We start from the raw sequence: 18,578 nt of genomic DNA, 5'->3' as shown, positions 1-18,578 counted from the left end.
CAGGCAATGAGCCTCGCAGTAGATCCCCCAAACAAGGACCCGGCCGCTGGACCAATCCAGGTGAGGGTTATGTTTCTGAAGCCAAGGTAATCCAAACATGACTGGGGCGTGGGGCAAAGGGATAACCAGGAAGGAGATCCACTCCGTGCGTTCATTGGTGACAGACACCAGCAGGGGCTTGGTGCAGTAGCGAGCTCGGTGAAGGATATGGCCATCCAGGGCCCGTACCTGGAGGTTGGTGGGTAGAGGTTCAGTCTCGATCTCCAGCTGACGCACTAACTCCTCATCGAGGAACTCCGCGTCAGCTCCAGAGTCAACAAAGACCGCTAGATCATGTTCTTGGCTCTTGATCTGGAAACGTGCTCGGAGAAGTGGCTTAGGGGAGGCTAGACACCAGAGGCTCGCCGCAGGCTCCTCCTTCAACGGTGAGCCCTGTCTTTTGCTGGGCACGCGAAGGCAAAGTGTCCTGCCTTGCCACAGTAAAGACAGAGGTCGTGGGCCCGGCGCCGCTCCTTCTCTGCAGAGGACAGGAGACGCCGTCCTATCTCTATGGGCTGGGGAGGTGGAGGCGAGTGTGATCTGTTAGATTCAGAGCGGGGCTTCACATATGGGTTTCGGGGAGGCAAGTATGATCTGCCTGGTTCGACATGAGGCTTGGCATACGGGGTTCTGGGAGGCCAGGAACGGGTTGGGCGTCCCTCCTCTCTTCGTTCCTGGATACGGCGATCAAACCTGGTTGCCAGACAAACCAGGTCGTCAAGCTCATCAGGGAGTTCTCGGGCCGCGAGTTCATCCTTCACCTGGGGGGCCAAGCCGCGGTAGAACGCGTCATAGGGCGCTGTGGGGTTCCACCCACTGTCCCCAGCTGCCTTGCGGAAATCCACTGCATACTCCGCCACGGAGCAAGACCCCTGAGATGATTCGAACAGGGCTCGAGTGGCGTCCAGCTTGGGTAGCGTGGAGTCAAAAACCTTGCGCAGTTCTGCTGAAAAGGCATCAAATGAAGAACAGATGAAAGTCTGACGTTCCCACTCTGCTGTAGCCCAGATCTTGGCCTTGCCAGACAACAAGGAGATGACGTACGCTACCTTAGACCAATCCGAAGGGAAGGAGGAGGGTTGGAGCTCAAAAATCACTGAGCACTGCATCACGAACGCGCGGCAAAGCAGATGGGGCTCCCGCATGGGGTTTTGGTTTGGCTCCACCATGGGTAGGGGGGGCTGGGCCGGTGGCCTCAGAAATGGTGAGGAGGCCTGTGCCGTGGTGAGCATGCTCATGCGCCGAATGAGTTCATTAGTGGACGAGGCTATCTCCTTGAGTTGACGTTCGTGAGCAGCAGAGGATTTGGACAAGGAGTCGAGCTGTGACTGTAACTCCTGAGATCCTGCTGGGTTCATTGTTGGCCAGATGATACTATCAGCAACCAGAGGAGGGTGCTAGGGAGGAGAACCCAAACGCAGGCCAATTTCCAAAAAAGAAAGAGTTTATTGGAATAACAAAAGGTATATATCAGCATATATATTATATATATATATATATATATATATATATATATATATATATATATCAAAATGCACAGGAGATGTAGCCGGGAAAAGTCTATCGCGATCAATCGCGAAACCGGAAGTGCGATACACGAAAAGTAATCCACATAGAAAAAAAAAGGAAGTAATCCAAGCATGGGCAAAAGTAATCCAAACAGAAAATGAAGTAATCCAAACGGCAAAAAGCCGGAGAGCAAAAACCGGAAAAACACCCGGCAGCAAAGAATGAAACAAAAACTCACGATGTAATTCCCAGGGGAAAAGAAATCCGAGCCGGGAAGTCCACACGGATATAAACAGCAGCGAGGCGCAGAATAACACGCGGACCGGAAGAAGGCAGGAGCGACTCACAAATCGCGACGTAATGACGAGAGATCATCTGGCAATAATCCAGCGTGAACGGCGCCCTTAAATAGCGCTGCCGAGTATAAAAGTCATGCAACAGGGGGATGACGTCACAAATGTGCGCCGCGAAGGTGAGCTTTGGAGGAGTACGCTGACAGTTCTGGTGCTCGTCTGAGGACAGGAATTTAGCGCACGACAATCCACTGCAATGCGGACTAAACCCTGTGCACTGCAGATAAGGTACGGCGTTTTTTTAATTTCCTGAAAAATAACGGTTTTGGAGATACGAGGATTCCGCCTGACAGCGACGATAAGTGACATTAAGAGATTTTATTAAGTTACTTTAATCATTTATTTTAGAGATATTTATTTTATATCCTTTTTACAGTGGTACACTATGATCTTACTTTTTTAATTACGGCTGCAAATCAACATTATCCGCGTGAAACATGATGACATAAATGTGATGATCATCTGCCAACTCAACTGTTTCAGAACGTCCTCTACAGAGAGTCTGCTTTATTAACGGCTTTTCATTCACTCCGCGTGAGCTAAACGATTTTGTTCTGTACTTTATACCCGCATATATTTCTACATATTTTCGACCAAAAAACACACACGATATAATGTAAGTTGTTATGGGTACCAGTTAAGCTTTTTCTGAAATGATGAAAAAAAATCTAAATGACTAAAAATGATCTCTCCAGCTTAATTTAGACTAGATCATGATTCATTTGTTTTCATACTTACACGTTAATTTATCTACTTATATATTATTGAAAATGCCCTATATTAATATGCATTGCCTTCTGTATTGCATTCGTTTTGTACATTTACAGGTGCACAAATACTGGCTACTTTTAATTTCATTAAGACACTGCTGTGTTCTGTATTGATCGATGTTCTGTAAATTTGTACTTAACAAGCCTAATCCATGTTATTCAATTTGTTATTATTATTATTATTATTATTATTCAAAAAATATATATTTAGCTGTAATATAGTTTGTGAAAGGCCACATCTGTAGCATCCACACCGAGCTCCCTGACCTGCAGGACATCTACTGTACATACTGTATCGCATCATTCGCAATAACAGTCTTTGACATATCAGGGGAACTGAATCCAGATCCTTTGCATTGATCAACAGAATGAGTGGTTTATGGTCAGTTTGCAACACAAAACTTTCCAGTCCATACAGGAATCGTGAAAATTTCTCACAGGACCACACGGCTGCCAGGCACTCTTTTTCGATCTGGGCATACCATTTTTCAGCATCTGTCAGCACCCTGGAGCAGTAGGCCACTGGTTTTAGCTGCCTGTCATGGTCTTGCAGCAAAACGCCCCCCAGACCATAACTGCTGGCATCTGCGCTGACAACTGTGGGCTTTGTGACATCATAAAACGCAAGAACAGGAGCTTCTGTGATTACTTGTTTCATGTTATTAAACGCCTCCTCTTGCACAGAACACCTAGTACCATATGACATCACGTTTTAACAGCTCATTGAGAGGTCGAATGACATCGGAGCGATGAGGAACATACCTCCCCAGGTAGTGAATCATCCCCAGCATTCTCCGTAGTTCTGAGATGTTCTGTGGATTTTCCAGTGTGTAATAGCTTCGACTTTGGCTGGATCAGGCTGTATGCCCTCCTTGTCTATGATGTGTCCTAAATACTTGAGTTGATTCTGTCTCAGTAGACACTTTTCCTTATTCAGCTGCAAACCTGCCCGGTCAATGACTGCCGAAGCCCTCTGCAATCGCTGCTCATATTCCTCAGGAGTGTTGCCATAAACTAAAATGTCATCCATGAACACTGCGACTCCTTCTTGGTCGTTGAGAATAGCTGACATTTCACGCTGGAAGATTTCTGGTGCACTCGTTATTCAAAATGGGAGCCTACAGAAGAAATATCTCCAAAAAGGAGTAATAAATGTTCTTAGTTTTGCACATTCCATATCAAGTGGAAGTTGCCAAAAACCAATAGCAGCATCGTCGTCGATCATTGGCAGCACAAATTTCTACCTTTTGACAGCTTTATTTAGTTGCTCTAGATCGACGCAGATTCTGATTTGCCCCGTCTTCTTTGGAACAGCTAACATGGGGCGCACCATTCAGTAGGTTCAGTGATTTCTTGAATAACACCACATTTAACCATTCTCTCAAGATCAGCTTCAGCTTTTGAGAGTAAAGGTAATGACACTCGACGTGCATTGGGGACACTGTAGGGTACTGCATTCTCTTTTAAGCAGATTTTGATAGGTTTGATCTTTACTAAACCAAGTTCAGGTGAGGAAATGGGCTGAAGCTCTTCCAACCTTTTCCCTAAGCCCATAGCACTGGCTGTATCTTGCCCAAGAAGATTGCTTATGTAGGAACCAGCCACAACGAACGCATCAAAACTGTACTTCTTATCTCTGTAGACTGTGATGGCTTTAAACTGTCCTTTGCAGTGCAATGTTCCGCCTGGGCTCTCAAGTTTCACATTTGCATTTTGAGTTGTGGCTTGTACTTAAAAACAGAGAACGTCATCTCAGAAAGTACACTTATGTCAGCACCCGTGTCAATTTTAAATTCTATGTCTGTGCCTTGAATTGGAAGTGTGACCATCCATGCTCCATTTACATCAATAATTTGTGTCAACTCACCAAGGAAGTGTGTGACGTTGCTGCCCTCTGGTGGTTTGGTGATTTCACGGACTGCTCGGGTTTTACAAACTGCAGCAAAGTCACCCTTTTTTCTGCATTTGCGACATTCAGCACTTTTTGCTGGGCATATGTCCCCTTTTCCATGACTTCTTCCACATCTTTTACATCTCCATTCTGTTGCCTGCTTTGTCTGATTTTGTTTTGAGCCTATGTGTTGTCTAACTCTTCCACTGTAATGTGATTTTCCTCTGGCACCAGTCACTTCACTGATTTGAGTACTAACACACACAGCTTGTTCATTAACGTGTCCTCGTACCTGTTGAGACTTGTCTCACGAGCTATATGGCGTGTTTGAGCGTCAAATCGGGCATTCATTGAAGCTTTCCCGACAGCTTTCTGTCTAAAATCCCAATCACAAGCCGATCGCGAATGTTTTCATCCTTTGCCGCCCCGAAGTCACATGTACTGGCTAGCTCATGCAGGCTGCGAATATATTCTTAAGCCATTTCCCCTGGCCTCTGAACTCTCATGTGAAATCATGCACGCTCATGAATAACATTAACTTTTGGTACAAAGTAGTCATCAAGCTTCCTGATCATGTTATCATAATCCTCTCTTTCTCTCTTGCCCTCTCCGAACGCAAATGTCTGATACACCTGTTCCGCTTCTTTTCCCATCGAATAAAGCAGCGTACAGTCCTGCACTTCGGCCTCTTCCTTGTCCAGTTTAGTGGCTATCCTGTAGCGGTGAAACCTTTGATGCCATTCTGGCCATATTTCGGGGTGGCTGAAGTCGAAATTGTCCGGGGGTTGAAGCTTTGCCAGTGCATCAATAGTGCTCCACTTCTGACACCATGTGATGTTTCAATAAAGCTCCTGAAGTCTTAATGTCTTTACTTTATTAAAATCAGCTATTAAGCAACGGACAGAAACATGCTGTGACTACATTCACTGCTCCGCTTGCACGAGGCAACAACAACTCTTCTTCAGTAACATAACATCCCTGCATACTCCACACTCTATTGCCATCGAATGGAAAAAATACACACATCATATTATAACAGTAACCTGATTATATCACAGTTATTACTTACTGTTGTACCGCACTAGACTTGTGCCATAGAACCGTTTAGTCGTCTCTACACCGTGTCACACGGCTCTTATATCGGATCAAATCTATCTGTGTTTAACTCGGCTAAGATTAGATTATAGTTAACGTGAGTTAAGTCTCTTTATCGGGTTCGTCACTGAAAATAGTCCAAACGTCACTTTCAGTTATTCAGCCCAAAGGAAACCAGGACAAAGTTTTAGAGCAGAAAAGATGAACTTGGTCGATAACGAGTCTAATTTAATAAATGATGTTAACGGTGATGCTGATTAGAAAGGGAAAGATTTTGTTGCACTGCAGCACTGGTGCTGTGCTGAATTCTGACTCCTGTTCACGTGAATGTGCATTAAAATGGTAAATCACACGCAGGGAAAAATTAATATCACACAAACTTCTACTGCACTGATGCTCCACATTTTATTTAGAATTTTGTGGATTTTAGGACTTTATTTTTTACTGGGAATTTTACTGACAAATGTCACTGTTTTTATACAAAGACAATAAAGATTCTGTTCTATTGTATTCTGTTCTGTTCTGTTCTCAGGAACACACACATAAATTCACTTCAGTTCACATCATGAAAACATTTTCCTCATTTTAATAATAAAGTCTCATATTCAGAGTTAAGCTCATAATGAGGACTTAATACTGAAATGACACACATGGTAACTCCAGACATAAACACTATTCAGGAGTTGTGTTTGTGTTTTTATTTATGGGTTTATATATTATGGGTTAGATTTGTGTGGTTTTGTATATTTTATTCTTTTAGTAATAATAATAATAATAATAATAATAATAATAATATTAATAATCAAGCAGTTTCCCAACAGCGCCCTCAGCAGGTCAGTTAAGAGAACAAACACATTTCACTAAACAGAGGTGTGTGTGTGTGTGTGTGTGTGTGTGTGTGTGTGTGTGTGTGTGTGTGTGTGTGTGTGTGTGTAGAAGGGATGTGTAACTGATGTAGTTACAGTGTGTTTATCAGTGTGTGTATCTGCTCTGTGCAGCTGTCAGGCATTAATGCTGTACGACAGCCGAGTGTTTCCTCTCTCTGACATCAGTGTGTGATGTGGTCGACTCTCATCAGTGACGGGAGGCGGAGCTCTGTTCATCAGTCACACACCTCAGAGACAGGAGGTGGAGCTCTGTTCATCAGTCACACACCACAGAGACAGGAGGTGGAGCTCTGTTCATCAGTCACACACCACAGAGACAGGAGGTGGAGCTCTGTTCATCAGTCACACACCACAGAGACAGGAGGTGGAGCTCTGTTCATCAGTCACACACCACAGAGACAGGAGGTGGAGCTCTGTTCATCAGTCACACACCACAGAGACAGGAGGCGGAGCTCTGTTCATCAGCTCTGACGTTATTTTGATATATATGGAGAAAGTGAAAGATGCCTCATCTGATTTGTTATTGAGGCTGTGTGATGATTTCCTCTCGTCTTTCTAATAAGGTAACAGTGAGTGTGATTGGCGGCCGTCTCTCTCCCTCTGTCTGTCTCTCTGTCTGTCTCTCTGTAGGGGGCTGAATGAGGGGATACACTTCTCTCAGTCTCTCTGGGCGAGTGGAGGTGAACACATCGTGTACAGCGAGGAGGGAGATGGAAATCTGTCTGACTTTAATTCTTCTCTCATCCACACTCACACTCACAGCAGCTGGTAAGTTCACACTGATTATTCACACGAAAACATCACACACTTCTCACTTTAACAGTAGGGACCAGTTTTAATCATGACATGAAGAAAGTTTCCTGGAGTGATTGTAACTTTATAAACAGTGAAAGTGTTTTATCTTTATAGAATATAAAAAGCTGTACATGAGAGTACACACATCATCCTCAGGGTTTGTTCTGAGGCCTCACTTATAAAATCAGCTCCAGATTAATGTTTAGAGTTTAGACATGATTTATTGTGAGTAAAAATACAACTGAACTAACATAAGTGTGTGTGTGTGTGTGTGTGTGTGTGTGTGTGTGTGTGTGTGTGTGTGAGAGAGAGTGTGTGAATGTGTGTGTGTGGGTGGGTGGGTGAGTGTGTGTGTGTATGTTTATGTGTGTGAATGAGTGTGTGTGTGTGAGAGAGAAAGTGAGTGTGAGAGAGAGAGAGAGAGAGAGAGAGAGAGAGAGTGTGTGTGTGTGTGTGAGGGAGATTTTTTTTTTTTAAATTTTAATCTCTCTCTCTCTCTCTCTCTCTCTCTCTCAGACAGTGTGAGGTTGGTGAATGGTGGAAGTCGCTGTTCTGGGAGAGTGGAGGTTCTTCATGATGGACAGTGGGGAACAGTGTGTGGTGTTAACTGGGATATGAACGATGCTGCAGTGGTGTGTAGAGAGCTGCACTGTGGGGAGGCTGTAAATGCACCACAATACGGTCACTTTGGACCAGGATCAGGACCAATCTGGATGGATGATGTGAGCTGTAGAGGATCAGAGTCGACACTGAAGGACTGTGGGTCAGCAGGGTGGGGGAAACATGACTGTGAACATGATGAAGATGCTGGAGTCACCTGCTCAGGTAAACTTCTGTGTTTAGAACAAACATTACTATTAGTTACATTATTATTAATGATTAATTTTAATTTGACCAATAAATAAACTTTATTAAAATTTAGATGTTTATCTAAGTATATTTTAAATACAATAGATTTATTTAAACTATATTTGATAACATTGTAATGATTTCTTTATGTTCTGTCTTGTTAAAAACAATATTTACACAATTAAATAAAACACAGGTCACAGAATGCCGAGACTCACTGCTGGTCCTCACCGGTGCTCTGGGACAGTGGAGGTGTTTCATGGAGGTTCCTGGTCCACAGTGTGTGATGCTGACTTTGACCAGCAGGATGCAGAGGTTGTGTGTCGAGAGCTGGACTGTGGGATTCCTGTGAAGGTTCTGGGATCAGCTGCTTTTGGACGAGGGGAGGGTCAGGTGTGGACAGAGGAGCTTCAGTGTAGAGGAAACGAATCTGACATTACCTTCTGTCCAACATCATCTTCACTCAAACACTCAACCTGTTCCCATGACAACGATGTGGGATTAATATGTTCTGGTTAAGTATCATGATGTAACTTCTGTTTAAATAGAGACCACATAGCTGTCAATCAAACTTTAAGGTGCCTGTGTTAATGTTCCTCTTTCACTGAGCTCTCGGCTGTTTGTTCAGGTCACACAGAGGCGCGGCTGGTGAACGGACCGGACTCCTGTTCTGGTCGAGTGGAGCTCCTGTACCTCGGTGTGTGGGGCACAGTTTGTGCTGTAAGCTGGGATATGAGAGCTGCAGATGTTCTGTGTGCACAGCTGGATTGTGGGAGTGCTGTGGCTGTGGTGGAGGTGGACTGGTTTGGGGAGGGGAGTAACCACATCTGGGCTGATGTGTTTGATTGTCAGGGGAAGGAGACACACCTATCACAATGTGGCGTCTCATCATGGAGTCGAGCTGCATGCTCTCATAAACATGACGCTGGAGTCATCTGTAATGGTGAGATATTAACGTCACATACACCAGGTTACTGAATAAAGTCAGAGTTCATTACAATATTTAAATGAGCTTCTTCTGCTTCAGGATCCTCTGTGGCGCTTCATGAGGGGCGAGTGCGGTTGTCTGGAGGGAGCGAGTGTCAGGGGGAGGTGGAGATTTATTTCAGTCAGGACTGGAGGAGAGTTCTCCTGGACTCGTGGAGTCTGTCTGAGGCGTCTGTGCTCTGCAGACAGCTGGGCTGTGGCTCCGTGCTGAACTACCGCTCCTCTCCATCCACCACTGAACACAAACACATGTGTGTAACAGGTTTCAGCTGCTCTGGGAGTGAAGAACATCTGAGGAACTGCAGCAGTGCACAAGCTGAACCTGTCAACTGCAGCTCTGTGGAACAGCTCTACATCACCTGTTCAGGTAAACACCAACAAATAAAAACAAATATTAATAAAAGTAATAAGTATCTTAAAATTGTAAAATATATATTTTAAATGTACAGACACTTCCATTTTTTTTTTTAAATTATATAACTTAATTTCTATGTTTTTTTGGCCACAACACAGGTATCTTTAACCCCACCAACAGCTCCATCAGGCTGGTTGGTTCTGGGGGAGACTGTGCAGGAAGGCTGGAGGTTTTCCACAGCGGCTCGTGGGGGACTGTGTGTGATGACTCGTGGGGTATTGAGGATGTTCAGGTGGTGTGCAGACAGCTGCAGTGTGGAGAGGCCCTCAGTAACCACATACCAGCCTGGTTTGGTCCTGGAACTGGGTCCATATGGCTGAATGAGGTGGAGTGTGAGGGGAACGAGACGTCCCTGTGGAACTGCAGATATCAGCTGTGTGAAGAGGGTGAATGTGGACACCATGAGGACGTAGGAGTCGTCTGCTCAGGTACAGTGTGATGACTGACAATAAACCTGTTAGATATGTATATGTTTTATTTCAAAACTGAGGTCCAAAGTTCCTGAAATTCAACATGATAGTAAGGACTTGTTTATAAATGTAATCCATCTTAAATATATTTTTACATAAAGATAATTTTACACATATTTAACTGTGTGGATAAAACAGGACGTTTTCAAATGAAGTGTAAGTCGTCCTTCTCTCACCAGAGTTTAAAGAGATCCGACTCACAAAGGGCTGTGAGGGGAATCTGGAAGTGTTCTACAATGGAACCTGGGGTAATGTGTGTTACAATCAGATGGATGATGAGACGGCAAACATGGTGTGTGGAGAGCTGAACTGTGGAAGACGTGGCAGTCTGTCAAACACTGAAGCACGAGTAAAATCTGCTCCTAACTGGCTGGATCATGTGAAATGTAGGAAACACGACTCTAATCTGTTGCAGTGTCCATCTTCACCCTGGGGACAGAACAGATGTGATAATCATGATGAAGTGGTTCATATTAACTGCAAAGGTGAGTGGATTCAGACTTTTCTGGTTCTGTACATTGTCATAACCTGCATGTGAAACTTTTCATTAATGCATTGATTTTATTACTGCAGATGATGAAAAGTCTCCACGTCCACCAGAAACCTGCTCTTTACTTCCCTCTCAGAAACACTGCTCAAGTAAGGAGATATAAGGAGAAGCTTTTAGTCCTGTTCTTCATATGGATTTGATGGTGACAGAAGAGATTTCCTCTTGTATTTATAAAATCATTTTAAGAGAACTTTAATGTATTTCCTCATAGATCCATCCTGAGGACATCAATCTTTCTCACATTTCATGAAAACCAATCCATCAGAGATAAAATCAGTAAACAGAAACCAAAGTCTGATCTTACTGCTTCAAATGATTTTATTCAGCAGACAATTAATTTATTTATCACACATCAAAGTTAGCAGCTGAATTTCAGGATGTTTGTAGTTAGTTGGTATAAGATTCTTTTTCAGAACACCACAAAACCTGTTTTTAGTAAACTAGACCATGTTGAGTATAATATAAGGTTAGATGGTCATGGTGTTGTAGTGAGCTGTGTGACTGGAGCTGTTATTCAGTGTTGGTGTGTTTCCTCTTGTGTGATGTGTGTGATGTAGAACACTGGTCTCTCAGGCTGAGAGAAGGAAAGGGAAGCTGCTCTGGGAGGTTGGAGGTGTATCATAACTCTACGTGGGGCTCCGTTTGTGATGATCAGTGGAACATCATGAACGCTCAGGTGGTGTGCAGACAGCTGGGCTGTGGGTCGGCGCTGAGTGCTGATGATCGGTTTGGTTCTGGTGAAGGGACTTTCTGGCTGAACAGAGTGAAGTGTCGAGGGGATGAGATTCACCTGTGGGACTGTCATCATTCCCTGAAGAATCACACTGACTGCTCTCCTGCTGGAGTCACCTGTGCAGGTCAGAGGGGTGTGCTAACTTTTCAGCTTTCTGTCTCAGTGATAAGACTTGATAACTTTTATTTAGAATCTTAGATGTTTGATTGAAATCTCAGACCCTGAACTGTAAACACTGATCAGCATGTCATAAACCTTATTGAGTAACAGTTTATTTTTATTGTGAGACAAAGTGTTTTTCTTTCTGTGAATACAGACATATCCACTGTGTCCACTGCTACACCCACCACCACCACCACCACCACCACCAAATCAGGTGTGTATTTGTTTAATATAATATTTATTACTGTTCATTAAGTTCTAAATATTTCTGATCACAGCGTCGTATCAAGATCCTCTTCTGTGTTTTTGACCTCAGTAAGAACCGATCTAAACCCTGTGTCACCTGGACCTCCATCCTCCCCTCCACTGGTTCTCTATGTGTTGGGAACGCTGCTCTTCCTGGCCTTAGTGCTTCTGCTGGTACTGTTTTACCAGAACAGAGTGCTCAGGAGAGGTACCACACTTTCACACATTTTATTATTATATTATTTAAAATCTCATTCTCATATTATCATTCATACTGTAAATACATTTTAATATTTTATTATAGAGTAATTATTATTATTATTATTATTATTATTATTATTATTATTATTATTATTATTATTATTCCCCACTCCCAGTTGTCTCTAGGACGAGGCGTAAGTCTGAGCCTGAGGCAGTCTATGAGGAGATCAACCACAGATACATGGCTAGAAGAAGCTTCACACAAAGAGGTGAGTGATATGTGGACTGTTCTACATCACACTTATTGTATTCTATTTAAACTTCTAGCTGAAATTCACTGCATAAAAATGATCAAATCACTCCATACAAAATACACACCTCAATGTAAACTCAGTGATTAGAGCAATATTTTCCCCCAAATCCAGTGTGATTTATTTCTTTATGACAAATAAATAAAAATAAGCTCAATGTGTGTGAGAGGAAATGTGCAGTTAGAGTGTATGTGGTGTAGAGACAGGATTCTGCTGATAAACATCTATTAAAGCTTCTGTTTTAGTGCAGGTGTGTGTGTGTGTGTGTGTGTGTGTGTGTGTGTGTGTGTGTGTGTGTGTGTGTGTGTGTGTGTGTGTGTGTGTGTGTGTGTGTGTGTGTGTGTGTGTGTGTGTGTGTTAGAGTACATTCCTGCAATAAAAATAACCTAAATGTACAGAGTTCATGTGCTGTAGTGTAATTATTTTATATTTTATGGGGTGTTCTTTAGGGCTATGTGTGCATATGTATGTGTGAGTCTTAGTGATGTGCGGATCGTGGTTATATCCGCGGGTGGAAAAGGGGCATTATTTAGTTCAGCAGGTGTTTTAGAGACACGACAGAATCACCTGAATCTCGACAATTCTGTTTCTGCAAAATAAGTTAAGGCCATTAACGTAGTTTGCGTTTAGGTTAAATTGAAACCATTTTTGTCGTAGGGCTATAAATATATGGTGTGTTCTGTAGCCTATAAGCAAAGTATTTTTGGAAATTTATAGTACAATATTCCGAATTGTATTTTAAAAAGATGGACTGATAGTCGATATCCAGTCATTGCTCAGGCTAAGAAAATTTCATATATGTTCGTGTTTGTGCGTTCGCCTGTTCGGGGAGTAAAGCCTGTGTTTATGCTATTAATAAAATGTAGCTTAATCTGGCCAAAGAAGCTTTTGTTTCATTAATAAATAAATAAATGTTCATTTAAAAGCAGCATCTGTTCATCAGCATTGTGTTACGTTCAGAACGCTCTAACTGCACCGAATGCACTGTTAAAGAACCATCCATTGACCATATCGTCATGATGAAAACTAAGATTTAGTATAACTGTAATTTGACGATCGGGTGCGGAAATCTTAATCAGAGAACATTATGGTGCGGGTGGGTGGGGGGCGGATGATTTATTTGTGTGTGTGTGAGTGTGTGTGTTTGTATGTATGTGTGTGTTTGTGTGTGTATGAATGTGTTTGTGTGTGTGTATGTATGAGTGTGTGTATGTGTCTGTGAGTGTGTGTGTGTATTTATAAGTGTGTGTGTGTGTGTGTTTGTATGTATGTGTGTGTGTGTTTGTATGTATGAATGTGTGTGTGTATGTGTGTATGAATGTGTGTGTGTGTGGATGTGTATGTATGAGTGTGTGTGTGTGCGAGTGTGTGTGGTGTTTGTGTGTGTATGAGTGTGTGTATGTTTGAGTGTGAGTGTGTGTGCGTGTGTGTAGGTATGTGTGTGTGTAAGAGAGAGAGAGAGAGAGAGAGAGAGAGAGTGTTTGTGTGTGTATGTACAGTATGAGTGTGTGTGTGTGTGAAGCAGCGGATTTGGGTGACGTTTGAGCTGAAGCGCACATCTCTAGTGTGTCTGATTTCCTGGACAGGTGCATCCCTCCTCTGTGTGTGTGTGTGTGTGTGTGTGTGTGTGTGTGTGTGTGTGTGTGTGTGTGTGCGCTCATGTGTGTGTAAGATAGTGAGGTGATGCCTGTGTATTTATGACAAATAATTAAAAAGAAAAATTTTGTATATGTGTATTTTAGTGAATGGATCTCAATTAAAATGAGTCCCCATAAACCATGGTGGTTACTGTGTGTCCTGATAAATAATTTAATCTGTGTGGTTCAGGAATGGGAGCATGGGTCTATGTCTGTCTGTTTGTGTGTGTGTGTGTGTGTGTGTGTGTGTGTGTGTGTGTGTGTGTGTGTGTGTGTGTGTGTGTGCTTTTCTGCAATAAAAATCACCTAAATGTGTGAGATTTTTTAGGGGTGTGTGCACGTGTGTGTCTGCTTTCCTGGACAGGTGCATTTTCCCTCTCTCCCTCTGTGTATGTATGTGTGTGTGTGTGTGTGTGTGTGTGTGTGTGTGTGTGTGTGTGTGTGTGTGTGTGTATGTATGAGTGTGTGTGACTGTGTGTGTGTATGTATGTATAAGTGTGAGTGTGTGTATGTATGTGTGTGTGGTGTTTGTGTGTGTGTGTGACAGAGAAAGAGAGAGAGAGAGAGAGTGTGTGTGTGTGTGTATGTATGTGTGTGTGTGTATGTATAAGTGTGTACGTGTACGTGTGTATGAGTGTGTGTTTGTGTATGTTTGAGTGTGTGTGTGTCTATGTGTGAGTGAGTGTGGTGTGTGTGTGTATCTATGAGTGTGTGTGTGTGTGAGTGAGTGTGGTGTGTGTGTGTGTGTGTGTGTGTGTGTGAGTGTGTGTGTGTTTGTGTATGTTTGAGTGTGTGTGTGTGTCTATGTGTGAGTGAGTGTGGTGTGTGTGTGTATCTATGAGTGTGTGTGTGTGAGTGAGTGTGTGTGTGTGTGTGTCTGTGTGTGTATGAGTATGTGTGTGTGTGTGTGTGTGTGTTTGTGTGTCTTTGTGTGTGTGTGTGTGTGTGTGTGTCTCTGCTCTTCTGAACACGTCTCCTGACTCTCCTGCTCTCCTCTAACAGGAAGTCTCCTTTCCTTTGCGTCTACTTTCCTGGACAGGTGCATTTTCCCTCTCTAAATCTGTGTATGTATGTGTGTGTGTGTGTGTGTGTGTGTGTGTGTGTATGTGTATGTACGAGTGTGTGTGACTGTGTGTGTGTATGTATGTATAAGTGTGAGTGTGTGTATGTATGTGTGTGTGGTGTTTGTGTGTGTGTGTGTGACAGAGAAAGAGAGAGAGAGAGTGTGTGTGTGTGTGTATGTATGAGTGTGTGTGTATGTATAAGTGTGTTCGTGTATGTGTGTATGAGTGTGTGTTTGTGTATCTATGAGTGTGTGTGTGTGTGTGAGTGAGTGTGGTGTGTGTGTCTGTGTGTGTATGTATGTATGTGTGTGTGACTGTGTGTGTGTATGTATGAGTGTGTGTGTATGTATGTATAAGTGTGTGTGTATGAGTGTGTGTGTGTGTTTGTGTATGTTTGAGTGTGTGTGTGTGTCTATGTGTGAGTGAGTGTGGTGTGTGTGTGTATCTATGAGTGTGTGTGTGTGTGTGTGTCTGTGTGTGTGTGTGTGTGTGTGTGTGTGTGTGTGTGTGTCTGCTCTTCTGAACACGTCTCCTGACTCTCCTGCTCTCCTCTAACAGGAAGTCTCCTCTCTGAAGAACAGCATTCTGGGTATGAGCATGTGGATGATGAGCTTCTCTCAGGTAAAAAAGACCAGAGTGTGAGTTTGTCTAACTCCATTAACTGAAAGATATTAGAATTAAAATTAGAAATCAGAAATGACTACATTTGTCCTTTCTGAGACGTGATTATGATGTAGTGTGTAGAAGAATTACAGTAACTCCAGTGTTTTAATGCTGACACATGAGATCTCACCATCAACCTTATCTTACTTTAATCTCCTGAAATCCATCTGATCAAATTTATCAAAGCTTCTTTGGATGAGGATTTTATTGAGTATAAATGTGTTTAAAAACCCAAAACTAACAAATTGTTCTTTTTACAGTAAAGTCTGGGATCAAAGAAAAGGCTGAGTATTATGATGATGTCATGGACACCAGTGACATCATAAGTGGGTGCAGTTGTTAAGTGATCACATAAATTTACTGAGTTGACATTAAACCATGAGGTCAGAATGTGATGGAGCTGTTTGTACAGAGTCTCTGCTTTTATTTCATTTAGGTGATCCAGGAAGAGTCGACCCACCAGAGGACTACGATGATGCCGTCACTGCTGGACCCATCCCTGATAACGTGGATGGTGTGGTTCTGTTTTGGGATTTGTTTTAGAAAGCAGTATAAATTAAACACACACACTGTCAATACGTTTGTTTATTGGTTTGTGTGTAGTGACGTTTTTTACACGTGTACGATGTCATTTTGTATCGTGTCATCAAATACACAGTGTACAAACTGTCACTTCAGTAAACTTTAAATATCTTTAAATATCTGTGTTTTGGTGTAGAGGATGAAGCTGAGAATTATGATGACGCCATTACAGCTGATCAGAAGTCAGTTATACTGACAGGTATGATAATAATGGGACAGTGTGGCATCCACAAGCATCCAAATGATCATTAATGACATTGATGTGGATTTAATAGCTTTTATCTCTACGTTCTGACAGAGGACGTGTCCGAGAACTATGACGATGCAGTTACCGCTGAAACAAACACAAACATCATCACAGGTCAGTTTTTTTATGAAAATGGAAGGAATTTATTTACCTTAAAATTTTATACAGTAAAACTCAAGCTTTGTGGCTTAATTCCATTTTAGTACACTGTTGAATTCTGCGTTCTGATTGGTCAGTAGGTGTTGATTAATTTTCTATAACAGCAGCTCTGACAGTACTGCAGATGTAAACCACAGGTTTCTATTAATGATCCAATACATTGTGGTTTCTATAGTAACAGCTCATTCACAGGAACTTAAATTCACATGAATTTATATTAAAAATCTGTGTGTTCATCAACATGGTGAAGTTTTCTGTAAGAAAATTATTTTTTATTGTTTTACAGATTTTTTAAAAACACTGCTTCATCACACCACCCTGTAACTCAGTATTTTACTGTAACACCAACACACACAGTGGTTCATTACTTATTCATTTATTTGTTCATTAGACAATCCAGAAGATTATGATGATGTCATCACTGAGGAACAGGATGTAGGAGAGACAGAAGGTGAGCGACTTCCTGTTTATTCTCTAATGTACATAAGTTCACAGGCAGCAGAGTAAAAGATTAAATTATATATGATTATATTATATATGGTATATAATAAATATCAACTTTCAGATCAGTTTTTAGGACAAATATAATAGAAGATGTATTTATTAAAGAGTTTAGATTAGACCTACTGTAAATATTATCTATGATACAGAACATAAACATCAGATCACTGTTTTTATAACAAATCACCGTTCAGTCAGATTAAAGAAACTGATCTGATAAATGTCCTCTATTCTCTTCATTTATGGTTTAAATATCAGAGAAATCCTACATAGTGCATCGTTTATGTATTATAAGTTGTTACAAAACAATTACTGTATTAATACAATATAAAGGATGTATTAAAGAAGTAAATGTGTTTATTTTACAGAATATGATGACGTGGAGGAGAAATCTCAGAACGACAGGGACCATGTGACTGAGACACGTCTCCAAAGGCCTTTTCTCAGGAAATTACATTTCAACTTTTATAAACACAAAAAATGACTTTATTATACTTCTAATAATTTCATTCATTCTGAACCATGTTCATTTTCTCACCTTGTTATTAGTAAATAAATTAGGGAGAGTTAAATCACACGTCGTTCACAGGGACTTGTATGATGGACGTTACTCGTTATCTAAACCTAAAATAAACTGATTTAAAACATGTTATATAACAAAGAACAGCGTATAATCATTGATGGTGATGTTTTCTGATTGGAGACGTTTATTTAACATTTATAGAAGGAGTCTCGAGTATCAGCTCTTTGTAACATTATTTTAGCAGCTGCAGTTAAAGTAATCCTGAAAGTCGGGGTGTTGCAGCACCATCAGCAGCCCTACTTCCTGTCTCCTTGTATATAATGGGTAATGACAAGAAATTAGAATATTTTGTCTAAAAAATATGCAATCAAATGTAACTTTTTTCTTTCCATACTGAGTAAATATTGTGTCTTATGCCGAGTTTTATTCACATTTTTATTGAATTCTTTATGTATTTTCTTAAACAGGTGATTAAATGAAAGTTATTTTATAATATAATGTGATGATGTGATTTGAGTGACTTTTGTAGTGATGAATCTGTGTTCAGTGTCATTATAGAACATCTCAGGCAATAAAAATAAATAAATATTTATATACTGATCAGAAGGTTGTAAGTTCAAATCTCATCACCACCCTGAGTGCAACCATCGATAATTCAACTGTATAAAATCTTCTTCATCCTAATGAAAAAATGCCAACACACACACACACACACACACACACACACACACACACACACACAGCTGCTCTCTCTCTCTCCTAACTCTTTGATATACAGATTTTTAGAAATACACACAGGTATAAATTGTTTATCTGGACACCCTGTTACTGTCATGGTTTATGTGGACTCCATAACATTACATGAATGAAATCCCTGTAAAAAACACACACATGTAAGAACTAATATAAAGTGCATCTAGCTGATTTGCACTCTTGGAA

The 18,578-nt window shown here is 41.6% G+C and overlaps 2 protein-coding genes across 5 annotated transcripts in view; both read left to right on the top strand.

Moving 5' to 3' along the window:
• Positions 1–18,578, top strand: part of LOC132858776 (scavenger receptor cysteine-rich type 1 protein M130-like) — a 103,787-nt gene that overhangs the window by 70,156 nt on the left and 15,053 nt on the right. The gene's annotated exons all lie outside the window — the stretch shown is intronic.
• On the top strand, positions 6,924–18,239 carry LOC132858790 (scavenger receptor cysteine-rich type 1 protein M130-like). Of its 4 annotated transcripts, XM_060889252.1 has the most exons (20): positions 6,929–7,107; positions 7,175–7,312; positions 7,856–8,164; positions 8,385–8,702; positions 8,817–9,131; positions 9,216–9,542; positions 9,689–10,018; positions 10,240–10,545; positions 10,634–10,699; positions 11,168–11,467; positions 11,660–11,719; positions 11,822–11,959; positions 12,129–12,221; positions 15,523–15,585; positions 15,888–15,953; positions 16,064–16,141; positions 16,346–16,408; positions 16,508–16,570; positions 17,007–17,066; positions 17,485–18,239. In XM_060889252.1, exons 2-20 carry the CDS (start codon positions 7,183–7,185, stop codon positions 17,598–17,600), a joined length of 3,201 nt encoding a protein of 1,066 aa, XP_060745235.1. In that variant the 5' UTR covers positions 6,929–7,107; positions 7,175–7,182; the 3' UTR covers positions 17,601–18,239. The 4 variants fall into 4 exon arrangements, with proteins under 4 accessions (XP_060745238.1, XP_060745235.1, XP_060745236.1 ...); XM_060889253.1 differs by lacking the exon at positions 17,007–17,066 and having other exon boundaries at positions 6,930–7,312; XM_060889255.1 differs by lacking the exons at positions 7,856–8,164; positions 8,385–8,702 and having other exon boundaries at positions 6,924–7,312.

Source organism: Tachysurus vachellii, chromosome 16 (assembly GCF_030014155.1).
Source record: "Tachysurus vachellii isolate PV-2020 chromosome 16, HZAU_Pvac_v1, whole genome shotgun sequence".
Taxonomy (NCBI): Eukaryota; Metazoa; Chordata; class Actinopteri; order Siluriformes; family Bagridae; genus Tachysurus; species Tachysurus vachellii.
This window is presented reverse-complemented; position numbering and strand designations above follow the sequence as displayed.

Bases quoted from the DNA above. Each gene is read 5' to 3' on its own strand.
- LOC132858790 (XM_060889252.1), top strand. From the start codon at position 7,183: ATGAGGGGATACACTTCTCTCAGTCTCTCTGGGCGAGTGGAGGTGAAC. The intron at 10,546-10,633 runs GTGAGTGGATTC...TTATTACTGCAG, and splicing joins GGTTCATATTAACTGCAAAG to ATGATGAAAAGTCTCCACGT. The intron at 16,571-17,006 runs GTCAGTTTTTTT...TTTGTTCATTAG, and splicing joins AAACACAAACATCATCACAG to ACAATCCAGAAGATTATGAT.